General features: G+C 57.1%; 1 protein-coding gene across 7 annotated transcripts in view; it reads left to right on the forward strand.

The window, feature by feature from the left end:
- DCTN1 (dynactin subunit 1) overlaps positions 1-23,008 on the forward strand; it is an 87,738-nt gene that overhangs the window by 44,436 nt on the left and 20,294 nt on the right. For 6 of the 7 annotated variants that reach the window (XM_075148274.1, XM_075148271.1, XM_075148269.1 and 3 more), the window contains one exon: positions 19,495-19,683. The exons of the other annotated variant lie outside the window; for it this stretch is intronic. In XM_075148274.1, coding sequence (XP_075004375.1) covers positions 19,495-19,683 — 189 coding nt within the window. The remainder of the gene's footprint in view (positions 1-19,494; positions 19,684-23,008) is intronic. 7 annotated transcript variants of the gene reach the window in all.

Consider the following 23,008-nt stretch of genomic DNA (forward strand, 5'->3'; position numbering starts at 1 on the left):
GGTGGCCAGGAACAGCTATTACCGGGTGCCCCTCTCTCCTGACCCCCTGCGGGACCCCTCTAGTCTGGGGTCTCTGCATGTCTCTGAGGCTTTACGGGCGTGCATGCATGCATGCATCTGCCCCGCCGCTCGGTCCTGCGAGCTCTCACCGCTGCCGTTCCGCATGCAACTCTGACTTGTACCCGGTGTTTGTCGTGGCTCTGCTGCGCTGATGGGAAGAACTTCTGGTTCTGAATGTTGTGTTTCTTTACTTTCCCGTCCCCCTCCCCGTGGTTTCCAGGCCGTTAGGCTGATTGCAGGTTGCCGTACGTCCGCTGCCATCTGCTCAGAGCTTTCGCTGCGTATTGCTTTTAAGAGAAGTGGTTGTATGGTAATAGCTGTCCAGAGAACCCTTCCTGGCTAGCCGTGCGTGCAGACGGGCTCAGGCAGGCACGTCACAACTCTTCTCAGAGGGACAGGCCAGTGCCACGTTTTTGCTGATGTCACCTCAGAATTTAACTTTTTCGGCCTTTAAGAAACTTGTCGGCTCTCCACCGCCCTCCTTTACAGCTCTTGACCTTGCACAAGCGTGTGAAAATTGCAGCCCAGTTGGTATGATCACAAAATAACTAACATGATTAGCAGATAAATCCTTATTCATGAGATTAAGGTGGCTTTTTGCATGTTAAATATAGACTTTAATCGTATTAAAAGCTGCTGCTTGATGCTTTTTTGTGCCAGATGGTCCCTACCCTCACAGCTGTTGTCCCCCTCTGTTTGCCTTGGTTTTGCTACTGTCTTTGAGCCGCTCGGGAGCAGTGGGGAAGGGCCTCTTGCCGTTGAGGTCGTGGCTGTTCTGGCCTTTGGCGTTGGTCGCATGGACCGTGCTGTTGCCGTGGGTGGCAGCCCCACGGGGCTCCAGAGCAGGCTGGGCAGCTGGTGGCCATCTCTGGGGCTGCACGGAGCTGGAGGTCCTTCCTGTTAGCTGCGACGCCGCGTAGCGGTGCGGGGTGTCAGGGGGTGTCCTCGTTCCTCACGTAGGCATCTGCCGCGCGTACCTTGCTCAGGCTCCCTGCGGGGTGCTGGTGGCTGGTCAGGAGCTGGCGGTCCAGGCTGTCCCTGGCACGTGGGGAGCTGCTGGCCGGTCTCGGAAGGGTTTGCCAGCCCCTGCCTGGGCCAGGCTGCTGGTACGCTGGGTGGGAAGAACACCAAATGTCTGTTTGAAAAGCAGTGAGAGGGTGTTTCTCTCCTAATTTTTGGAGTGAAATGGGTCGTGTGCTCCTTTATCTCCTCTGTGCTACCTGGGCCGACGTTTCACTGGCCCTGTGGCCAGCAAGCCTGTCTCCTCTCTTGCTGAAGTGCTGGGATTACGCTGGGTCACACAGCGTCACCTTCCAGCGAGACAGAGGTGCCGGGTCCGTTCCCAGGGCTGGTGGGAGCTGTCCCCCCAGGCTGGGAGCGGGCAGAGGGGGGGCTTCGTCATCCCACGAGCGACGAAGCTGTGCCCCTCTTGCCCCGGGACGCTGGGGTGGTAAGGACTTTCAGGGATGCAGAGAAAGCCTGGACAGGTTCTGTAAAGTTAAACCTTACGAAATACAAAGCGCACATGAATTGTATTTGGCTCGGGGAGTCCTTGAGCTGCGGGTGTTTGGAGCCTGGGAGAGCAGCCGGAGCAGTTTCCTTGGGCGTCCTTCCCGGGCATCCCGCTCTGCCCTGCGGCCATGCGTGCCACGGCTGCTGTTTGGTGCAGGCTGCCGGCCTCCGCCCCGGTGCGGTGGCTCTGGCTGGCACCGCGGGTGCTGCCAGCTCAGCCCGGGGTCCTGCGGCTGTGGGGTGGGAGCAGGGGTCCGGGGGCCGCTTCAGCTGGTCCCTGTTAACGCGCCGGCTGGTGGGATGATGGTGGAGAGCCGGCTTCCTTCTACCCGAAACGCACCGCCGGATCCCCTGTTTCATGGCTGCTGCGCCGTGAGCTCTGCCTCGCTGGTGGGGACTTCGGGGGTAGGATGCCGGTGTCTGAACAGGCTCTGCCGTGTCGGCCGGTTGTGTCTCATCTGCTTTACCTAGTCTCGTCCCACCGTGTCTGTCTGACGTAGCTGTGCCAGCTGCCTGGCTCGGCCTCCACCCTCCTGTTCCAGCACAGCTGGGACAGTTGCTCCCCGGGTCCTGGTCCCACTGGCAGCATCACCTGCCCCGTTGTGCAGCGGTGGTCGAGCTGCGCAGAGCTCGGCTGGAAGGGTCGGGCCCCACAGACACCTCTGCAGCTCGCCGGTGAAACGGGCTCGCCTGCGGTGCCCGGTTGTGTCTGGAGACCCTCAGAGACAGGGAGCACGGGGAGTCCCAGGTCAGCCGAAGCAGGGAGCAAGTTCTTAACTGGTGGCAGGTGGGAGGTTGGTCCCGCAGACGGTTTGTGGTTGTGTTTGCAGCGAGCCGCAAGCGTGAGTGGCAGCGAGCCCTTCTCTGGAGTGGGAACACGCATCCAGCCCCGTCCCCACACGCCTGAGCTGCGTGACCACGATGATAACCCTCGTGTCCGAGGGTGCTGTCTCTCACCGCAGGTCACCTCTCCTGGGACAGCATGAGCTAAAGCCAGTTCGATGCCTGTTCCCCCCGCCACAATGGATTGGCTTTGTCCCAGCTCCAGTAACATTCCTGTCCCTTTCATCATCCTAGCTGGCATTCCGTGTGCCGGAGCTGGATCCCAAGTGTTTTGTTTTGAGCTCTACAACAAGCACGGCTTTCTCTCCCGCTCTGCTGGGCACCTGACCTCGCTCCGATCCCCCCTTGTCCTCCCCTTTGTCCTTGTGCCCGCTCGTTACCCGGGCTCGGCGCACGTCTCGCTGCGGGGAGCAGGTGGCCTGTTTCAGCCTGAGGAGGGCACGGAGCGATCGCTTCCAGATGGTTTCTTTTTAAAGAAGAGGGGCCAACGCAAGCCCTATTAATCCTTTAAAGGAAAGAGTAATCCGATTATCTCATAAAACGTGCCTCACCTCTGAACTGCCGAAAACCCGTCCTACAAAAGGGTCTAAATGGATCTGTGCACTGATTTTTACACGGCCGGCATTCCTCTTGGCCGGCTGACAAAGTGGCGTGGCAGCCCTGCGTGCCTCCGCGGCACGTTCACGGGAACTCGCGGCGAGGTGCGTGCTGCAGAACGGTGGTGATTTTGCGGTGAATCGAGGGAAGGGCCAGGCACCGGCGGAGCTGCGAGCTGAGCAGCATCTGGCGCCGCAAGCTGGTGGTACCACGTAAATGAGCCGGAGCGAGCCCCGGCAGCGCCACGGGCTGCTCTGCCCCAAGCCGAGATGAGATTCAGCAATCTTCTTATCCGCGTCGGTGCTGAAAGCTCCTTGTTACTTTGCATGGCTTTAAGATAAACAACTTCTCTTCCATATCACTGAACGTTTTTAAAGGACAGCTTTAAAGCATCCAACGCCTGTTTTTTTCCATTGTGAAATTGCATTTTCTCATCTGCTGCTTCTGCTTAAGTGGGCAGCTCCGGAAGGTGTGTGGCCAGCCCCGTGCTGGTGTTTATTGAATCCTGGATGTGGAGAGAATTTATATATTCTAGATCTAGAAAACCGAGGTGTGCATTAGGAGAGGAATTGGTTCATTAGAGCAGCTACTGCCCTGCCCTGCCCCCCTTCCTGTAATATCCTTAATTCTCTTAACTGAATGTTAAATCTGTGTGAGCTTTCATGTGACTCCTTCAGCAATATATATGGCACTTTGTTCACTAAGGGGCTTATAGCCACGAATCAAGGCTGCTTTTGTCTGAGAAGACTTAATACGAACGTGGGCCTTGTGCCTGACGAGTCTGGGTAATGGTTGGGTGAAATTGCACCGTGCAGGAAAGCCTCCGTCCTCGGGGCCGACCCGGAGTTGGGGAGTTTCTACTGGAGCTTTTGAACGCCTTCAGATAACGTAAAAGCTGTCTCTGTATGAATCGGCTCTTCATCCAAAACAGACTTTACCGTGACATGCTCAGGCTAATGAAACTCGGTGGTTCTTCATTAACATATGATATTAGTGCTTTTAAAAATGCCGCTTGGAAGCCCTGCCCCTGCTAACGCCACTCGCCCGTCCGCAGCCAGTGGAAGAGCCGTGGGGGAAGGGGGATGCTGGAGGGATCCAGAGCTCAGCCCTTGAAGGTGTCCAGGTTTGTTTGCTGCCCATTACTGTCCACAGGGGCTCTGCCTCAGAGCCGTAGCCAGTTATGAGGAAGCAAAAGGCAGCGAGGTTTGGACACGAGGTCTGTTTGTTTTATCCCAGAGTTGTTTCTGCGGACGCAGTACCATCCTGTCTGACAGTTCAGTCCTTTGTGGACCGATGGGCTGACTGCGGACCTAGAGTACGCTCCTTCTCTGCTAGCCCTGGAGAGTCATCGCCAAAGCTGCGGAGGAGGGAGCTGGCCGGCGATGGGGCTGCCGGGCTGGCAGTGTAATTTGGCCTCCAGGTTGTCGTTACCGGGAAGGTGTGACCCCACTCAGCAGAGCAGCCAGCCCAAGCGTGGAAGCGGTCGGAAGGCCATTGCAGATCCCCAAAACAGCTCCGAACATCCCTGAGGAACAGAATGAAACCCGATGGTGAGCGGATCCATGCACAAGACTGTCGCGACAGCAGGCGTCTCGCAGAACGGTTTGCCAGGCGCAGGCGTACTCACCAGCAACAGGTTTGGCACCTGCAGGCTGGGAACGGGAGCTGAGAGCGAAAACCCAAGGGCAAGGCCGGAGAGGGGTGGCCACAGCCAGCGTGAGAGCGGAGAGTTGAGACCGATGCTCCCTGCCTCAGTGCCCCGAATGGGTGAGGGTCTGTAACTTCCCTGGACGCTCAAGGATTCATTATAGGAAAAAGTGCTTGGCGCAGGGAGATGGGAAGCGCCGCGGGCACCGAGAACAGTCTGTGCTTGGGCTGGTGATAAAGTGAGCGCTCGGGCATGGCGCGAGCGGGTGACTGTCCCGAGTAAGCCACCTCTGCCCTTGCACAGCTAACGGCTTCTGCCAGCTCGATGCCTCGTGGCATATGCGTTAATTTTTCTAATGGCGGCTGTGGTCAAAGCCTTGTAACGTTGAGCTCTGGTTTTCTGGGGACAAATCCAGTTGGGCTCTAGGTTCGGTTTGCATTTGCCGGCGTGGAAGTCGAGGCAGTGTGTGCCTGCACGAGCTGTCGGCTCTGCCTGGGGGCAGATGGTAAATGGCAGAGCCCCCATTGCCTTGGGGAGCAGGGCGGTGCTGCAGGATGCCTCCGGTGCGCTGCGGGTGTGCAGAAGGCATGACGTGTCTTTAAACCCCCCTGGGGAAGCCTCGGCAAGCCTGCAGCAGCAGTTTCCTTTGGGGTCGCCAGTGCCATTCTCCTTTGAACAACAGAAAATTGTTAATTGCTTGAAAAGGAGTGATTTTAATCTAGGCTTATGTGAAAGATAGTACTGTAAAAAATAGGCTAACTTGGTATGTATAGCTATCTGGATAAATGTAATTCTGTTCTTAATTAACTTTGCAAATGGGAGCAGTGTCTGTTTGCCTGTGAAGATGCAGAATATCCCCGCCCCGGTTACCTGAGGGGCAGCACTCGTAGCTCCTCATCTCTGGACGTTTGCACAGGGCTTTCGCTCCGCGGAGATGGGGGGGTTCCCCCCCCCCGAACATGGCTGGCAAGAAGGTTCCCCGCTGGGTCTGGAGCTCAGCGCTGCCTTTGGCGCAGCCTGCGCCTCTGTCTTCCTGGCTTTTAGTTACCTGTGGTTTGAGGCAGGCAGAAACACCTCCGCTCCCGTCCCCGTGCGGGGCAAGGCGCGGTCTGAGCTGCCCGTAGCTGTACCTGCAGCCACGGAGTGGGGTACCGCGGTGTCTGGACTCCTGGAACCGCTTCTCTTGGTTAACTCCTGAAATCTGCTCGTTTGTCTCAGCGCTTCAGCTCTTGAGAGCTTGCCTAAGCACTTCCTTTTGGCTCTTGATCTGAATATTTTCCCATCTCTCAGCTCATTATAACATTATCTGGGTTATTTTAATAAATTGCTGTGAGATCAGAGGCATTTGCTTGAGGATGATCATTTATTTTTTTTTTTTGGCCTGTCATGCACAGAAAGTACTAGAGGTCGGGTTAGCACAGCTGGAGGCGACTCCATGCTGGAGGGACCAGTCTTTCCTCAGTGTTTATCTTCTGTAGCTGTTTAAAATTTTTAAAAATTTTTTTTTTATTTGCACTTGAGGAATTCTCAAAGGTTGAGGCAGCCCCATGTGTTGGCCAGGAGCACCTTTGTATAAACTTACGTCTACAATACGTCTAGAATACAGGTGTCATGTACTTTTTGCACCCTAATATATTCTGCGACGTTTGCGCGTTTTTGCTGTGCAGTTAAAACGGTAGAAGGTGGGTTTGACCCCGCTCCCGGTAGAGAGAAAGCACATCTCTGCATGGGGTTACCGTCCCTCTCCCCCCTGGTTCCCCAGGAGAGCCTCATGTCTGACGTGGCGGTGGTTGGGTAAGAAGCCGCAGTGTGTGGGGGTTTGCTGCTCCCAGGGTCCGGGGTGAACGTTAGGCAGGTTTTTTGACAACTGTCTTCTGCAGCAGAAAGGGTTGGAGGCTGCTGACCTGACTGGTTCTTCAGCACGGCCAGGAGATCCTACATGCCAGAGACACAGCCCAGCCTTAAATCTTGATCCTCTTAAATCTGTGATCCTCTCTGCGGTACGAGAGATGCTGCCTAGAGGAGGAATGCCAAGAAGGATGCTTCCAGGCTTGCCAGGTACCCAGAAATTCTTGATGAGGATTGAAGAGAGACAGTCTTAACTGCTTGGAGGCTGGTGAAAGCCCGCCTGCGCTTTGGGGAGATAAATTGATGGGAAGTAGAAGTAACTCGCACGTGAGCCGAAGCTTGCGCGTGCTCCCTTCTGAACGGCCGGCGCAGCCGTTCGCCCTCGCTCAGGATGCTCTGCAGCGGCAAGCGAGGCGGAAGGACCCTCACCCCCTGCCCAGCTGTGTCATCTGCAGGGGTCTGCGGGGGCCGTCCCCTGTCCCCTCTGGGCACCGCTGAAGTCCTGTCTCCTTCACCGGTGCGTTCGGGTGAGGCGGGTGGCCACGTCTAAGCTGCACGAGAGGGAGGACAGCAGCCTTCATCCGGAACAGAGGAGTCACCCGCGGGTACCACCGGCCGTGTGTGTTACAGGAGATCTTGACTATAAAGTGTGGGCAGCTCGGGTCCCGGGGCTGACCTCGGGTTGTAGATCCAGAGTGGATGCCTCGCTGAAGGTACCGGTGATCGGTACCGGCTGCTGGTAGAGAGAATGCTTGAAGTGTAAGATAAAATGACATACCTCGCTTCCTACATTAATTATCTTTCTCACTCTTTTTGTGGGGTATCCACATTTGCTCTGTAACTTAATCCAGTGGCATAATCTCTTATCCTGCGGGAAAACCTCACACGCTGCACCCTTGTTCTGTGTTTGGCACCAACCATGTGCTGTTTGATCTGCCAGTTAAACGAGACTTAATGCTCTGGAAGGACTTCGCTGGTTTAAACCAAACCAAACCAAAAACCAGGACTTGGAGGGTCTTAGAGGCACTGAAGACCCAGCCTGACTGACCCCCACCCGCGTGGGAGCTGCTGGTTGTAACCGGCGTGGGGGCGGAGTGGGCCCCCGCCGTGGCCAGCGTTTCTGCACCGCGTTTACTGACGCCTCGCACCATTTATTTTCCTTTTGGGCCTCGGGCAGTGTTTTCCCGCGACGGAGCTGAAGAAAACGGGACCGCACTGGCCTCAGGGTAGCAGTGCCGTCAGGCCGGACGGCGTTTCAACGCCGGGAGTTCTCACCCTGTCTTTCAGCCGGTAAAATCCAGCAAGAAGGCGGCTTTCCCCCCATTAATGGAGCAGCCGGCAGCGATTGTCCCATCAGGCCCAAAGGCTTTCGGGCTGCGCTGGGGGCCAGGGGGGTCGGGGTGCAGCCCGTCCCCAGCCAGCACTCATCAGTTCTAATGCGTAATGAAACCCAGACTCTGCCGGCCTTTTTAGTCGGTCGGTCGGAGTGTGAACTCGGCGTGCTAAGTGCTTTCCAGTTACCCCAAGGACGCTGGATGGAGTCCGATGACAAAACGAGGAGGTGGGCTGACGTACGTGCGATTCAGCTCCTGGCCGTGCCGCTGCGGACGGTCGCCTCGGTTGGTCTTCACAGCGGTTCGGAGCAGCAGTGACGGAGATATTTTGGGCAAATAGATGATACTGAGCTCCCGGGGTGGGTTTTTTGTGAACTGGTGTGAAATTTGTGCAGACTTTCAGTTAAAGTCTGTACCAGTCTGTATTTCTGTAGCACAATTGCAGCCCGCTTGCTGTGAGACGGGAGGACCCCGGAAGGGTGGATTTTGGAAAGCATCACCGTAGAGTTTGGACGTGCTGTTTTTACTGACAAGTATTGAAATCACTTTCAGAGCAAAAATACTGTGAGAGTGTTTAGTGCATCAAACAGAACAAAACCCCTGATCTGCGTGTTTCAGGTATGAGCTTTATAGGGTAGGAAATTCACATGTATAATTAATTACTGAATATTGGGCTACCTGAAGCGTCCCTTGAGTCTCTTACAAAGAGTTCCTGATTTTTGAACTTTGGCTGGAGGGAAAGGGCAGAAAAACTGGAGGGGAGCCGTGGTCTGCTTGGCCCCTCTCCCCACTCCCCAGACCTCGTCCGCTTGGATGTGGCTGCGGCGCTCGGACCCCCGTGCTGCAGCCCCTCCTGTCAGCGCGTGCCTGAAACCAGGGTGTCCCGTCCCCACGGCTGCCGTGGGAGGCTGTCTCCAAACTGTCTCGCTCTGCTCTTAAGAAATCTCCTAATTCCCAGCCTAATTACTCCTGGTCAGTTATTACCTGTGGTTGCCCTTTAGCTTAAATGGCTTTCCCCTTTGCTTGTGTCCGCCCCTCGGATGTAATTACAAAGTGATTGAACCTTCACTTAGCCTTTATTTTGCTACCTTGGGCAGAGCGAGTGTTTTTAATCTCTCGTAGAGTCATCCTGGAGGCGTCTTACAGCATAACAGGAACGCAGGGCTGAGGGGAGCTGCGAGGGCTCTGCCGCGGTGGTGGGTTAAATAAGGCGATGCTGCTCCTCCGGGCGCTAGCTGCAGCGGCTGCCGCCTTCCCTCCTCGCCCGGGTGCTGCCGGAGTTGGAGGTGCCGCGGGTCCCTGCGCCCGGGGACGCCTTGTGCGGGAGGTGGCTTTTGTGCCGCAGGCCGGCACCCGCGGGCACTGCAGCCGTGGGCTGTTCGTGGGGGGGTTCGTGGGACCCCCCCACAGCAGCGGGGTCGTGGCTGTGCCGGGGGGAGGACGCGTGGCTGGCTGTCCCCCTGGGAGAGGTGCAGCGGCGAGGCCAAGCGGAATGGGCAGCTGCCGTGCCCCCCCGACAGCTCCCCGGCGCAGCGTGGGTCCGTTCGGGTCTGCTCAGCCCCGGCTCCCCCTCCCACGGAAACACTCGGGCGCCTGGAGCACACTCGGTCATCATGGGGGGCAGTTTTCGTCTTCAGCTCTTTCTGATGGACTCCAGCTTCCCTTCCCAAATGCCCCAGTTTAGTCTGAAACTTCCCATCCTCCGTCTCTGGAGAAAATTAAGTTAATGGGCCCTGGGAGAGGGTGGCTTTTGTTTTCTTAGAAGGCTTTTAAGAGTCTCATAAAACCACAGATTTTGATTTTTAGAATATGTATTTACACTCACACATATATACATGCATATATCTATATATATTTTAATGCTTTCAACTTTCAAAACCTCAGTCCAGGGAGAACATCTGTGCGGGGCACCACAGATGTTCACCTTCCTGATTCAGAAGTTACTCAGAAATCAAACCCCGCTGCAGGTGGTGGCTCCTGCGGTTGGGTGCAGCCTCTCCGTGGCGTGGCAAACTGCGGGCCTGCCTCGAGTCTCCAGGAAATCTTAACCCACTGCTGAAAGTTGCCTTTGAGGACTTTTTCCAAGAGATTGCAAGTATTGCACCCAGTGCCCGTAACTGCTGGAGCTAAAAATACGCTTTGTGTGTAGGTGCGTGTATAGGCACATACTATTTAAGGACAGGTGCCGTGGGTGAGCCCGGGTCAGCGCGAGCTCCGCTCCCTCCTGCTGCCTTAGTGTGGAAGCGTCAGAAAGTAATGGAATTGAAATGGGAGTTGTCAATGTTGGAAAAGACGGTCCATGTTCACACACATATAATATAACGTACAGAGTAAAAGATGCGTGTGTATGTAAAAGGAATTGCTGTCCGAAGGGCCGGGATCTCCAGCGTGCGGTGGGGTCAGGGCATTGCGATTCATAAAGAGTTTGCAGGGAGATCTTGCTCTGTTACCGCTTGCTTTGGCACTTAAGCCCCTGTGCTGCAGTGCTGCTGGAGCGCTGGCCCAGGGACAAAGGATGCCAAGCAGGAGTTCGGGGTTCGGGCTTGGCAGCGTAGCGGGGCTCCGGCATGGCCGTCTGGCTGACGTGCCGGACGCCGCGCCGGGTGCTAGGGCTCGCCGGCGGGGGCTTTTTTAGGGCAGGGGTTCTCTGAGGCTGTTCCTGCCCTAGGGGTTTCGCCAGTGTCCTTGGCTGTGCCGGGGTGCATTGAGCTCCTTGAAAATAAATCCCTGGTTGGCAGGAGGCGCGTGGCTGGGGCCGAGCTGGGCGGCTGCGAGGGTGGGAGTCAGGCTGGGTGGTGAACGGCAGCGCCGCAAGATGGAAGCGGCTCCGCGCAGGCATCTGTCTGTCTGGCCGGGCTTAGCTCCGTCCATCTGTCCGGGCTCAGGGGATTTGCTCGCAAGGTCGCTGCTGCCTCTCGGGCCGGCGTGGCCGCGGCGGCGCGTAGGCACGGGGCGGGCTGGGCTGCGGGCAGGAGAGGTTTGTGGGGCACCGCGTGCATGCGTGGACGCCGCGCGGAGGGACGGAGCTGCCCGGACCCACCGGCGAGGCGGCCGAGCCGGGGTGTTGCTAAGCTACTGAGGACCCCTCGCCCGAGAGGAGCATCGCCCGCCGCCGCCGCCGCCGGCTCGGTGCAGCATCCCCGGCGTGCGGCGCGGGGAGGAGAGACCCACCGGCGGTGATGTAATGAGCTGCCGGGGCGGTGGTTGGAGACACCGGCGGAGAGAGGACGAGCGGCCGCGGCTCCGGCGGCTGGCATGGGCCCCCGCGGCCCCGGCGCACCGCAGCCCCGCTGAGCAGCCGCGTCCGTAGCAGCCGGCGCTTCGGGAGAGGCATTTGCTGGATCGCCGGGGCGGATGGCGAGCGGATAGAGGGAAGCTGCAGCCATTTGCAAGCGCTGCCGGGCAGCCCGTGCTCCCGAGACAGAGCCGCCGAGAGCCGCATTGTTGTGACCGAGTGTGCTAACAGTCTCTCTCTGCCTCCCTGTTTCCCTTTCTCTCTCTCTCTCCGTCTGTCTTTTCTGCAATGATGAGGCAGGCCCCAGCAACACGGAAGGTACAATCTGCTGCTGTATCCACACCGTCATTGCTAACGCTGCTTCTGAACGTACCTTGTTTTGCTCTTGTTTTTCCTTTTTTTTGTACGTTAATGCTGCTGAGCTTTAATCGCGAGTTTGATTCGGTTTCAGGTGCCTGTGGACAGGCAGGGTGGGGGGAGGTTGCCGAATGAGAAAGCAGCCTCGGTTAACGTCTAGCTTTTCCTTTCAAGTTTCCGTTCAAGTCATTTCTCCATTTCACCTGCCTGTGCCTGCGTTGCATGCAGCATCTCTGCAGCTCGGCTGGGCGCCGGTGGCTTCCCTGCTGCCGGAGGTGCTGGTGCTTGGCTTGTGGAAGTTGCATGTCAATAATAACGTTTTTCCTGCCATAGCGATGCAAGCCACGCCGTTGGGTTCTGCCTGCTTTTAACATTTCCAAATGTTTGTCGTATCTGGATTCCCTGTCAAGCTGATGTTTCTGCAGGTTACAGCACGGACTCTGGTTTGTGCTCCGGTAGTGTCCTATGTGTTTATTTTTAGCATAACCAGGATATCACTGTTCAGCTTAAAGAGGAATCCTGAGAATTTTTGCCTGATCTCAGAGAGGAAGTGAAAATAAAAATAACCAAAGGCACAAACCTGCAACTTCTTGCTGACACAGCATGGCCAGTGAAGACTTTGCCGTTTTATTAACGTTACAGTAAATGCTCCTGATTTACGTATGTGGTTCCTTGAGCTCACCAAATACAGTGAAATACTTTGTTACGTGGCGATTGCTTTAAGAGCTCCTGTTTAATTCCCTTCCAAATGAAAAGTTTTACAAATGCTGATTTTCCTCTGCCTCCAGCAGCAGGGTGGAGCGGTGGGGCCAGCCCAGTGCTCAGCGCCCTGTCTGGCAGGGAGCTTTACAAATTGACAGCCGCTTGATTTAATCCTGCTTTTCCTGTTGTCACTGCCCCTTGCACATGCTGTCTCCGTACGGGATCACGCCTGTGAGAGAGTGCGTGTGCAAGGTGTTGCCGGTTGTTTAAAATGCAAAATTTCTTGTAGCGTGTACCCAGCAATAACGCAGGTAACATCACCCCGGGAAAAACACCCCCAGGGGAGCTTGTCCTTCTGCCGGCGGAGCGCCGTGGGCGTCAAGACGGCGTTGACGCCAACAGGTTTTGTCTGGAGAAGGCTTGGTTCCCCGGAGAGGCCGAGGTCCCTGCCGGGGAGCGGGATGGCACTGCCCGCGCGGTGGGCAGCGCTGCCCTGTGGCCTTTGCTCGGCTGGTGCCCGGCAGCGGCTGCCAGCCCCACTCAAGGGGGGCACGCCGGCCCCCTCCACCCGCTGCTGGAAGACCTCACGGAGGCAACGTGGGAAATCTCTGCAGCAGCAATTGCAGTCTGAGCAGTTCTGCTTTTCTGCATCAGAAGCCCCCAGACTTTGTCCAGCAGAAGCGTTCAGCAGTACGGTGCCAGTCCTGCCTGGCGTAAGGTGACCTTAACACAAATGTGCTCGTCCGCACTCACGGCAGTGCCAGCGTTTAGTGCTCCCTGGATGGAATCTCCTGCGCTCGGAGCGGAACCAAGCTAGGAGGGACCTGCAACCCCACGTTTGAGATGGGCGATGCCGGCTCCACCGCAAGCAGTTGTTGGTAGCCAGGAGGAGTTTTGCCAGATTTCTTGCTGCTAGAAGCGAAGTTTGTATCTGAGTGAGTCTGTTCTGAGCCCCAGATGCTCCCCCCTCGCTCCCGAGTGCAGGACCTGCCAAGGGAACAAAGGTTGTGTAATGTCTTCAAATATTTATGCAGCAATGTTACGCAGAACTGCCAAATGAAATATTAATAGCCACAGCTGGGTGGTGCAGAGCATCCCGGGATCCAGGAGGGCCCAAAGTTTTTGTCTTAAGCTGCTGCATAGTCCGGAGCCTGGCAGAAGTTCGAGCGTCTGCTCCCAGCTCCCGAGCAGGGCTCCTGGATGCTCCCGTAGCCGTGAAGAGCTTTGTCGGTGGAGTCCCGCTGCCTCCCCCCGTACGCCGTCTCCTCGCCAGCGGGGTGCCGTACCCCACGGCTGGAAGGGGGAGCAGCCAGCGTCCCCCTCCAGCCGCCTTTCTGCCAGCCGCTTCCGAGCGCTTCGCAGGGCACCGCGGGAGAGCTGCTGGCACGAGGCGTGCCGTGTGACGGACGGATGGCGAGGAGGGCGGCCGGGGCGGCAGGGAGCCCCGTCGCCCTCCGGCCCTGCCAGAGAGCAGCAGAGCATTTCTCTGCCCCCCTCGCCCGGGAGCCGCTCACCCGGGGGTCTCGGAGCTGTCGCTTCAGCTTTTTATGCGCTTCACGTGGCGTTACGTGGAGGGGGCCAAAATGGCCTTACACCAGAGGAGGCATGAAACCAGGATTAACCTGTCATTCAGCGTGGCTAGCTTTTAGAGAAGGCTTCTCCCTTTTTTAAGGGTTTGGTGTGCTCTGAGTAGGGGAAGATGCTCAGCTTGTCCCCACCCCTAGCCCAGCCAGGGAAGGCTTCGGCGGTCGCTTGCTCCCCCGACGTCCGGCTGCTGCGGCGGGCAGCACTACGCTGCATTGCCGATGCGGGGACGTGGTGCAGGTGCGAAATGCCCCAGCCCTTGGCTGCTCGTGCCTGCCGCGCACCGGGGTGCCTTCGGTGCTGACCGCGCAGAGCAGGCAGCAGCACGGCAGGGAGCAGCGTGCCCGGGGGTGGGGGCCCTGTCGAGCTCCCCCCCAACGTGCAGCGTTGGGAGCCACGGGCTTGGCAAGGAGTGGAAGCATCGCCCTGCGCGGGCTTGCAGAGTCCCCGAGGGAGGGGGCTTTCCAGCGCGTTTTTCAGGTTTTTAGTCACCTTTATTTAGTGGGACTTTTGAAAGATGCTGGAGTACTCCTGAAGAGCTTATACTAAATCAGGCCCGTATTGATCTGAGGGTTTGAAGCTTTTACTGTTGTCATTACATTTTCCTGGCAAATGCTGCCAAGCAGAGGATGTTACGGATGACGGGTATCTTCCCTCCGCACTGAAATGGGCCTTCTCTTGAGTGCAGCCTTTTAGAAAAGGCTGGAAGTGAGCAAAATAGGATTTAGCCTAGGTAATACAATAGATAATCAGCTATTTTGAACTGCCAACCTGTCCAGTTATAATCTATATTTAAGAAAAAAAAAGGAGCAGCTGTAAGATGTCTCAGCTGGTTTGTCGAGGCCTTGGGTGGGAATAAGGCCATGGCTTTGAATACCAGAGAGAAGCCGTGGTGGTGGGTGCGATGCTGCGCGGGTCTGAGGCGGGGGGGCTGAGTGCTTGCTGATGAGCTTTGTAGGACCAAGTGTCTCGCTCGTGAGCGCAGCCCTGGGGGGTGAGTGTCGTATGGCAGCGTTTTTAGTGATCGTTCCGTTCTCGGTTACTTTAAGCTGTGGATTAGGTAATAGAATAAAAAATGAAGCAGAATGTGAAGAGCTTTAAAACGTGCTCCAGTGTTTTAAAGCTGCAGCTGGAGAGCAGATGCCCCCGCCAGCGTTCCCTCTGCCCGGACCGACAGCTTCCAGCGCCCAGGGGCTCCCTGCCCGCCCCCAGCGCTGCCCCTCCAGCTTCCCCCGCTGCGGCTGGCAGGAGGGTGCTGCCGGCTTCGCTGTTACCTACTGCTACGGTTATGGGTCGAGTATTTGTTAACGGGAAAATTGCCCTGCTGAGGTATAAGCGCACAGCAAGGATGTGCTGGGAGACGCAGTGTGGCCTCCCCACCTTTCGACGTGGGAGCAGCGACTCGGTGGTGGTCGTGTTACTGCGTGTGCAAGCGGTGGGTGTGTTTGGGGGATGGGGGAGTCCTGCCTTGGGGTCGATGGATGCATTTATTTCCAGAAATGCAAAGAAAATACGGAAGTGTTTGAGAAAAAGCTCCATGTTGTCCCTGCGAGTTTTATGACTAAAGGGAAACAGAGCCCGGGGGCTCCAGCGTCTCTGTGGGCAGCTGGTTTGGGGATGCTCTGGTCCCTTCAAAAAACAAAGGGGTGAGGGGAGGGGAAACATTTTTTTTTAAAAATACCCCCCCTCAACCTCAGACTCAAGTGACTTCTGGGAAAGGTGCGTGGAGTTAAGGCCAGCCCTTGTCAGCAGCACCTGGTGAACCCGAGCAGCTCTGACCCCGGCCAGCCCAGAGTTTGCCTTTGAAGCCGAAGATCTCTTAGAAGCAAATGGTGCACCCACCCCCAGGGTGTCTGCTGGAGTCTGGGGGTGGCTCCAGGTGCCCGATTTGGGCAATCGGCCTTCTCCCCGGCTCTGTGGCACCTGCCTAAAGGGGAGAAGCGGGTCTGGAGCACGATGAGCGATCTCTGGTCTGGGCGAGAGAACCTGGCCGGGAGGCTGAGCTGCCGCCGGGCTCTGTTCCTCTGTTTCCGCAGGAGCTCTGCTAGCGGGGTTCCACCTGGAGCTGCCCTGGGAGCGTGGGTTAATGAGCTACACCTGATGCCATGCACACTAATTGCCGTGATGTCTTTTGTTTCCTTTACCTTGTTCTCTGCTGCATCTGCTGCTGCGCTGCTGCGGTCTGTATCTCTGCTCCTGTCTGTCCCTGTATGAATGTCTCTCCTCCTCTGCCTTCCGCTCCCGTTGCCCTCCAGACCACCGCCCGCCGGCCCAAGGTGAGCAGCTGCGGTCGGGGGGCACTGAGCACCCCTCCGCGTTACGTACGAACTCAGCGAGTGCTGACCCCAGCGTGCGTTTTCTCTTGTCCTTCCACCTCGTCGTGCAGAGCCTGCAGGAGCTCGCAGGAGCCGTGTGCTCCTCTGCAGCGTGTCTAAATCGCTGGGGACAACCTACCTGGGCAAAATGTCTGTAGAAAAGCTTTGTGCTCGTAGCCAGAGCTCATCTAACGGAGTGGAGCATGAAAGCGGTGCTAACGGCCAGTCGGGCTGGCTGGCAGAGCACGCTGCTTGGTGTCCCTGTTAGTGTTGCTGCCTGCTTCCCACTGATGCCACTCCCTGGCTTATGTGGGGAGCTTTTCAGCAGGGTCTCGAGGGTGGCTGCTGGAGGAGAGGGGTGAGAGCCAAGGGGTGTCATCCAGGGCTGTGCCGATTCCCGCACAGAGAATCGCTCACGTTCTGAGGTCTGCCCCTACCCACAGGACTTGCGAAGGGGCGCGTGGTTGGAGGGGAGCAAACGAGGGAGAGAAGTCCTCAGAGAACTCTCTGATAGCCTGGTTATGGTTTGTAAATGGTGAATAATTATTTTTTTCTCTACTATGAAAGGGTGCACTGCAGGGAGGGCTTTATTTTCACTGGCTTGTACGAGAAACTCAAACCAGGGCAGCGATGGATTCATTCAGTCCCAGGGCAACTGGGATGCCAGGCATCTAGCTTTCCCCCCCGAAAAATACCTTGTTCACTGTCATTTTGGCATTGTAGGGCCAGAGCCCAGGCTGAGGTAGGACCTCATGAGGAAGAAAAAGGCGTGACAGAAGTATGTGAGTGCAGTGTGAGAAGGAGAGTCCTCTGCTCCTTCTGTAGGATAAAATTTCCTCTAAAATGTCTCCTCCCCAAACTCTTGAGACACGGCAAGGATTTTGCTGTGAGTCCATGTGGTGCATTTGCAGTGAGGCAGAGAAGTGAGCTCAAGGTAAGCAGCTTTTGCGTGCTGGTCTGGATTTTCAGCCAGTTTCCAATCCCAGCTGGGAGCTTACCCTTTACCAGGGCAAGTCCTGGAGACCTCTCGGCAGATCACATTTGAATGATGTCCTCTGCAACCTGTGCTGGAGAGGATTGAATGTTCTATGTGACCTCCTCCTACTCCTTTGGCCTCCCATCTACACAGTGCAGGAACTAGATGGGGTTGAAGACGCTGAGATCAGCGCTGTTGGCAGTACTGACCCTGCTCTGGCTCTGCCGCGGTGAGGGCCCCTCTCAGGCCGCTGCACCCTGTTCTGGTGGGGCTCACAGATGTGTCACATCAGGTGGGGTCAGCTGGCAGGCCGCTTTCTCTGGCGGCTTGGACCTTCCTGGGTTCCTGGGAATGGATTTGCAATGGGAACCGTTAGCGAAGGGTGGCCGGACGCTGTGCAGAGGGCTCTAGGAGATGCCATGCTGCATTTTGGCCCTTTCTGGAAGACAGTGTGTCCCTTGGACGTTCCCTGACCCTGACTGCCAAGGCCAGGTCTCCAAAGGTTTCTAGCTCTTCAGATGCGACAAGGAGTGGGACCGTACCAGGCGCGTCGCTGGCGATGCTGCTCTGCCCCACAGAAGCCAAAGGCTCACTCTGTGAAGGGTTTTTAATCCCTAAAGAGCAGGAACAAGAACGCTGTCCTTGTTTCGAGTAGGGTATTTCTTGGAGATGGCGCGTGTGGCTTGGTGCCACGGAGGCTGTTCCCAGGCAGGGGCTCGCACCGTCCCTGGGAGAGCCCGGGATCGCACCTGGGAGGGGAAGGCTGCGCTGCCCGCCCGTCCGTGGGGCGTTTTACCTGTTGCAGTCGAGTTAGCTCAGATTTGCCTGAAATAAGCTAGGAGTCTTTTTTTTTTTTTTTTTAAGCGAGCGCCTGGTTTCTACGTCCTGCTGGCGCTTTAGCAGGCGGGTGCAGAGGCGTAGGTGCTGCGCCCATCCCGGCAGTGCCTGTGCACGTGCCCGGCCAGCCTGGGCTGAGCCATGCGCCTTGCAAAACTGCAGTGCACCAGAAAGCCAATCTCGAGGAGTAAAATAAAAAGTCAGGAAATTAATTTACACAGCATTAGATGCCACAGAGGTGAATGCTCCAGAAATAGAGGTGCGTGAGGAGAACAGCAGAGGTTTCTGATTGACCTGGTGCTTTCCTTCAGACATCGGCTTCCCTTGGTCGCCTGGGTTACATGGCCAGCCTCACCGGGGAGGTCCCAGCCAGCAATTAACAGCCTCGTAAGCACTGACGAAGCAGCTCTCTGCTGCTCTGGTTCTTCCAAGCTCCACTGGTTTTCCCTGGACTCTGGTGAACTCTTGCTGCTCTTTCATTTTCTCCTTCTGTCCCCCTAAATTCGGTGCTTCGTCCCCCCAGCTGGGTTAGCTGCAGACGGAGGATGCAGACTCGGACGCCTGCTGCAGCGTGTCCCCAAGAAGCTGCCGGTGGCGCTGGCACATGTGCCTGGGCACAGCAGCACCTGACTCAGACTCCTGCAAGTGCCTAGCAGCAGATGTGTTTCCAGATGTGGAGGGTAGGCGGGGCGAAAACTTCCCCACTCCCGTCTCGGTGTGCTTTGAGGTTTTGCTGTCTCATCCTCTGGAGCTGGAACACTAAAACCTCGGAGCGTGTTCCCACTCTGCAAACGCTACCGAGGACCCTCGTTAGTCCCTGCTCTCGTCCCCCCGACACGCTCGCTTGATAGGCAGGGACTGCCCTCATGGCCCGGGACCTCGGGGTGTGAGCTGGCCTTGCCGTGCAGAGCAAGGAGATGGGTCTGTACCTGCAGCAGCAGCGTAGGTAGATGTGGCACTGCAAGGAAATAAATGCGGCACGGTTTGTAGGGAAAGGCAATCTTTTATTGTCCCTGCTACTGCAGGAGAGAGAGAGGGACTCCTCCTGTCTCAGGCCTGAAGCAGGGCTTGTGTGCTCAGAAAAAGATCCGTTTTGGTGTTTTAACTATGTCAGTGTGTAATAGAGTTTCACCTTTCCCTTCAACAACTGGTTATCTGTGAGTTTTGGCCGAGCCAGGCTCCTCCTGGAGCAGCGTAAGATCACAGCAGTCCCCGGCACGCTGCAGGTCTGGGTGCAGCGCGGGCGCGCTCTGTCCAGCCAGAGCTGTTTTGCCGTTGATGTCCCCGCTGTCACCGTGCTCTCTGCCAAAACAGAGGGTTGTGCCTGACTCGGCCCTCTCCCGAGGGAAGCTCCCCCGTTGAGGCTGGGCTATGGTCAGTCCCAGCTCCCCTCTGTCCCTGTCCCAGCAGGTAAATTCCAACTGTGTATGAGAGCTAAAGCACCTCCGAAATTTTAGTCTGGGTTTCATTTGTGCTGGAAATGCGAGTCTGGGAGACAGTGGTTGGCCTGGAGAAACACCCTGGTGAAAGGAAAACAGTGGCTGAAGTGGTGTCGAAGAGTGCAGGGAGATGGACCGGTCGTGGAAGCGTCATCTCCTGCAAAACGCGCTCATCTGACTTTCTCCCTTGACCGTGTTGTTTTGCAGCCCACCCGGACCCCCAATTCTGCAGCATCCAGCGGCACGGCTGGGCCCTCGGGCTCAGCCTCTGCCTCCGGCGGGGAGATGAGCAGCAGCGAGCCCAGCACGCCTGCTCAGACGCCGCTGGTGGCCCCGGTTATTCCAACTCCCTCCCTGACCTCTCCGGTGGCACCTCCGGTTCCCTCGCCCACAAAGGTAAGCTGTGGGCTCTGCCGGTGCGGAGGGTGGTAGCTCCTAAGGGGAGGAGGAGGGAAAACCTGCCACAGGTACTGGCAGGAGGAGGGTGAGGAAAAGGGGAGCAAGAAGTCTTCTGATGGGTCGCAGTGGCGGTCGCCGCGCAGGGCTTGTGTGAGCGCCCGTGAGCTGTGCTGGGTTTAGGGCTGCGGGAGGAGCAGAGCAGCCAGGCGGCCGGGGCAGAGAGGAGCGCGCACAGCTCGGCGAGGAGTTGGCCAAGGAGAAATGCAGAGGCCGACACACCAAAGCTGGAAAGACACTTCCGCAGAGAAGAATGCTGTAGCTTAACTTGGTTCCTGATGCACGTTCTCCCTTCCTGGGTCTCTGTGGGATGCACGTGGCATCAGAGCAGTTTGGCAGGTGAACACAGAACCATAGAATCCTTAAGGTTGGAAAAGACCTCTAAGATCATCGAGTCCAACCGTCAACCCAACCCCCCCATGCCCACTACACCATGTCCCTAAGGGCCTCATCTACACGTCTTGTAAATACCTCCAGGGGTGGTGACTCCACCACTTCCCTGGGCAGCCTGTTCCAAGGCCTGACCACTCTTTCAGTAAAGAAATTTCTCCTAATGTCCAATCTAAACCTCCCTTGGTGCAATTTGAGGCCATTCCCTCTCGTCCCATCGCTGTTACTTGGGAGAAGAGACCAACCCCCACCTCGCTACAACCTCCTTTCAGGCAGTTGTAGAGCGCGATGAGGTCTCCCCTCAGCCTCCTCTTCTCCAGGCTGAACACCCCCAGTTCCCTCAGCCGCTCCCCATCAGACTTGTGCTCCAGGCCCTTCACCAGCTTCGTTGCCCTCCTCTGGACACGCTCCAGCACCTCCATGTCCTTCTTGTCATGAGGGGAACATGCTGGGGGTCGAGGCTCTGAGTCGGAGCTTGAACCTGCCGGTGAGGGGAGAGCTCAACTGCATTAAATCCGGAGGAGGAGCTGAGCACGGTCCCGTCCACCCACTGCTGTTGGATGAACTGGAGCGGAGGGACCGGCGGTGGATGCACTTTGGGAACGCTCCTGCCTTCAGATACAAAAACCGCTTAGAGAGGTCCACTCTTTCCCAAACTTGTGTGTTTCTAATAATTACATCAGCATAGTTATTCCATTTTTGATCTTTAAAATAGTTTTTCATTACTTCCGTCCTGCTTTGTATTAATTAGTTATAATTAGAGCTTGTGAAAGATTTGGGGCATGAGGGCAAAGAATTAATAGCATGAGAGGACAAAGAGCTCGCTCTGAGGTTGTGTGTTGAGAAGAAGGCTGGAAAAGCCACACCCGGTGGGAAGAAGGGATGTCCCCGCTGCCCCGAGTCGCCCACGAGGACTCTGGTGACGGGTTTACCTAACGGGTGCAAAAACTGTTCGCTTGATAGTATTGGTGGCATCTGTATGGCCAGGGTTGAGAGAGCAGCAGAGGAGAAACCTGTGTGGTTTTCCTATGCTGCCTGACATCGCGTAGGATTTTTTTCAAAATCTGTTCCTTAATGTCACCCAGCTTTGTGATTTTAAGCTTTAGCCATGAGGCTTTTCCCTGTGCTGCTGCCAGAAGAGAGGGGTCGCGTCCCCTTCTCCTGCCCTTGCTCGCAGCCGTTTGCCCGGGTGCTGCGCTGGCCTCCGCGCTTCCCTGGCCGCGGGAGCTGATCTGGCCAAAAACGAACCGGCAAATAGAGGATCAGTTTTCCCTGGTGGGAGCTCGCGGGGGCATCACGCGGGCACCGCTGTGGGGTCGAGCGGGCACTGGTGAAGAGCACAGGGCCATCTCTGGGGGGGCTGTCTGGGCTGTGCCACCTAAGGACTGAGTCGCCCTGGCTTGGGGCAGCTGCCCTGCTCTTTGCACGGGCTCTGGCGGCAGGCTGCGAGCGAGGGGAGGGGGTCTGTAAAGCCCAGGTACCGCGGGGAGCCTGCGGTCTGTGGCACAGCACTGATGCTTATTCACAGAATTAAAAAAAGATGGGACCTCGGGTGGAACTGGGGTTTTCCTTAAACGGCACGGACACCGGGCTTTCCTCAAAGGGGTGCGGTGACGGGGGACGCGAGTGGCAGCACAGGACGTTCCGGCTGCTGTTAGGGAAGGGTTCTCAGGGTGAGGGTGGTCAAACACCGGGATGGGTCTAGAGGGGCTGCGGGACCTCGTCCTTGGAGACAGCCAGAGCTTGGCTGAGGCCCCTGACCTGCTCAGCACAGCAGGGAGGTGGAGCAGAGGCCTCCGCTCACCTGTCCCAACCTCAGTTATTCTCCCATTCTGTAAAACTGGTGTACTTTAGATGTACGATTTGTGTTCAAGACAGGCCGGTGTAACTGAAGGTGTTCTCTGTCTCCAGAACAGCTCGGCAGCGTCTCAGTGTCTCCGTGAAGGCCAGGTGACCGCTGCCCCGAGGCTCTGGTTTGATGAACGTGCATGTGGAAATCGCCCCATCACCTCCCTAACGGGGAGCCGAGGGTTTTGCCTCGACCTAACTCACTCTCCAGTAACAGCTCCCGCGTGGCTGTGCAATACCTTTATGGCTTTGTGCTGCTTGGGTGGTGTTTCCCTCCTGCGTGGGCAGTTCTCTGGTTACAGCATAGCTCTTTAGAGCACGCTGCCCGCCTTGCCTGTGTTTTAAGGCGAGCCAGGCGTGCCCTTGCCCTTGGAGCATAGGAGGTTTGTGCCAGGGAACTGTTAGAGCTGGGGGGGATGTGACCCCCGAGGGGGCTGCCTTTGCATCTTGTTGGAAACCTCAGGCCTGTGTCCCTTTTCCGTGCGCCGGCTTTCATTTCAGCCACCGTCGGCTTTGGTCTCAAGGTAACGCTGCGGGAGCCAGCTGCAGTGCTGTGTGGCTGCGCAGCCTTCCCTGGACCACTGCGCTCGTGTCCTCCTCAAGCCGTGTCTTTCACGACAGGTAAAGCTGGTTTCACGACGAAGCCCAACTAACGCAGCCCAAATGCCCTCAGAGCAGAAGGGGGTGAATTCAGAGGGGTGCTGGTCAGCCAGCGGTGCTGCAGAACGGCCCGAGGCGCCCGCCTCTGTGTGGGTAACGGGCTAGAAAAGCCTCGGAGAAGGTCTTGGTCCGCCCATGCGAGCTGATCTGGGGTGCACAGCAGAGACCGTTTTAGGATTCGGTCTGCCGAGGCAGGAGGATTCCCGGGATTTAGGCTTGTACCCGGCTCGCCCTCATAGAGCTGCCCCGGGTCCGACACGCCGTGGGTTACAACGCAGACCGACCCCCCGGGTAGGGAGCGTGGGGGAGACCCCCGTACAGACGTCTGCCGAGCTCTGCAGGGTGGGTTTTGGGGCAGGACGAAAGG

The sequence above is a fragment of the Calonectris borealis genome, chromosome 4 (assembly GCF_964195595.1).
Source record: "Calonectris borealis chromosome 4, bCalBor7.hap1.2, whole genome shotgun sequence".
Lineage (NCBI taxonomy): Eukaryota > Metazoa > Chordata > Aves > Procellariiformes > Procellariidae > Calonectris > Calonectris borealis.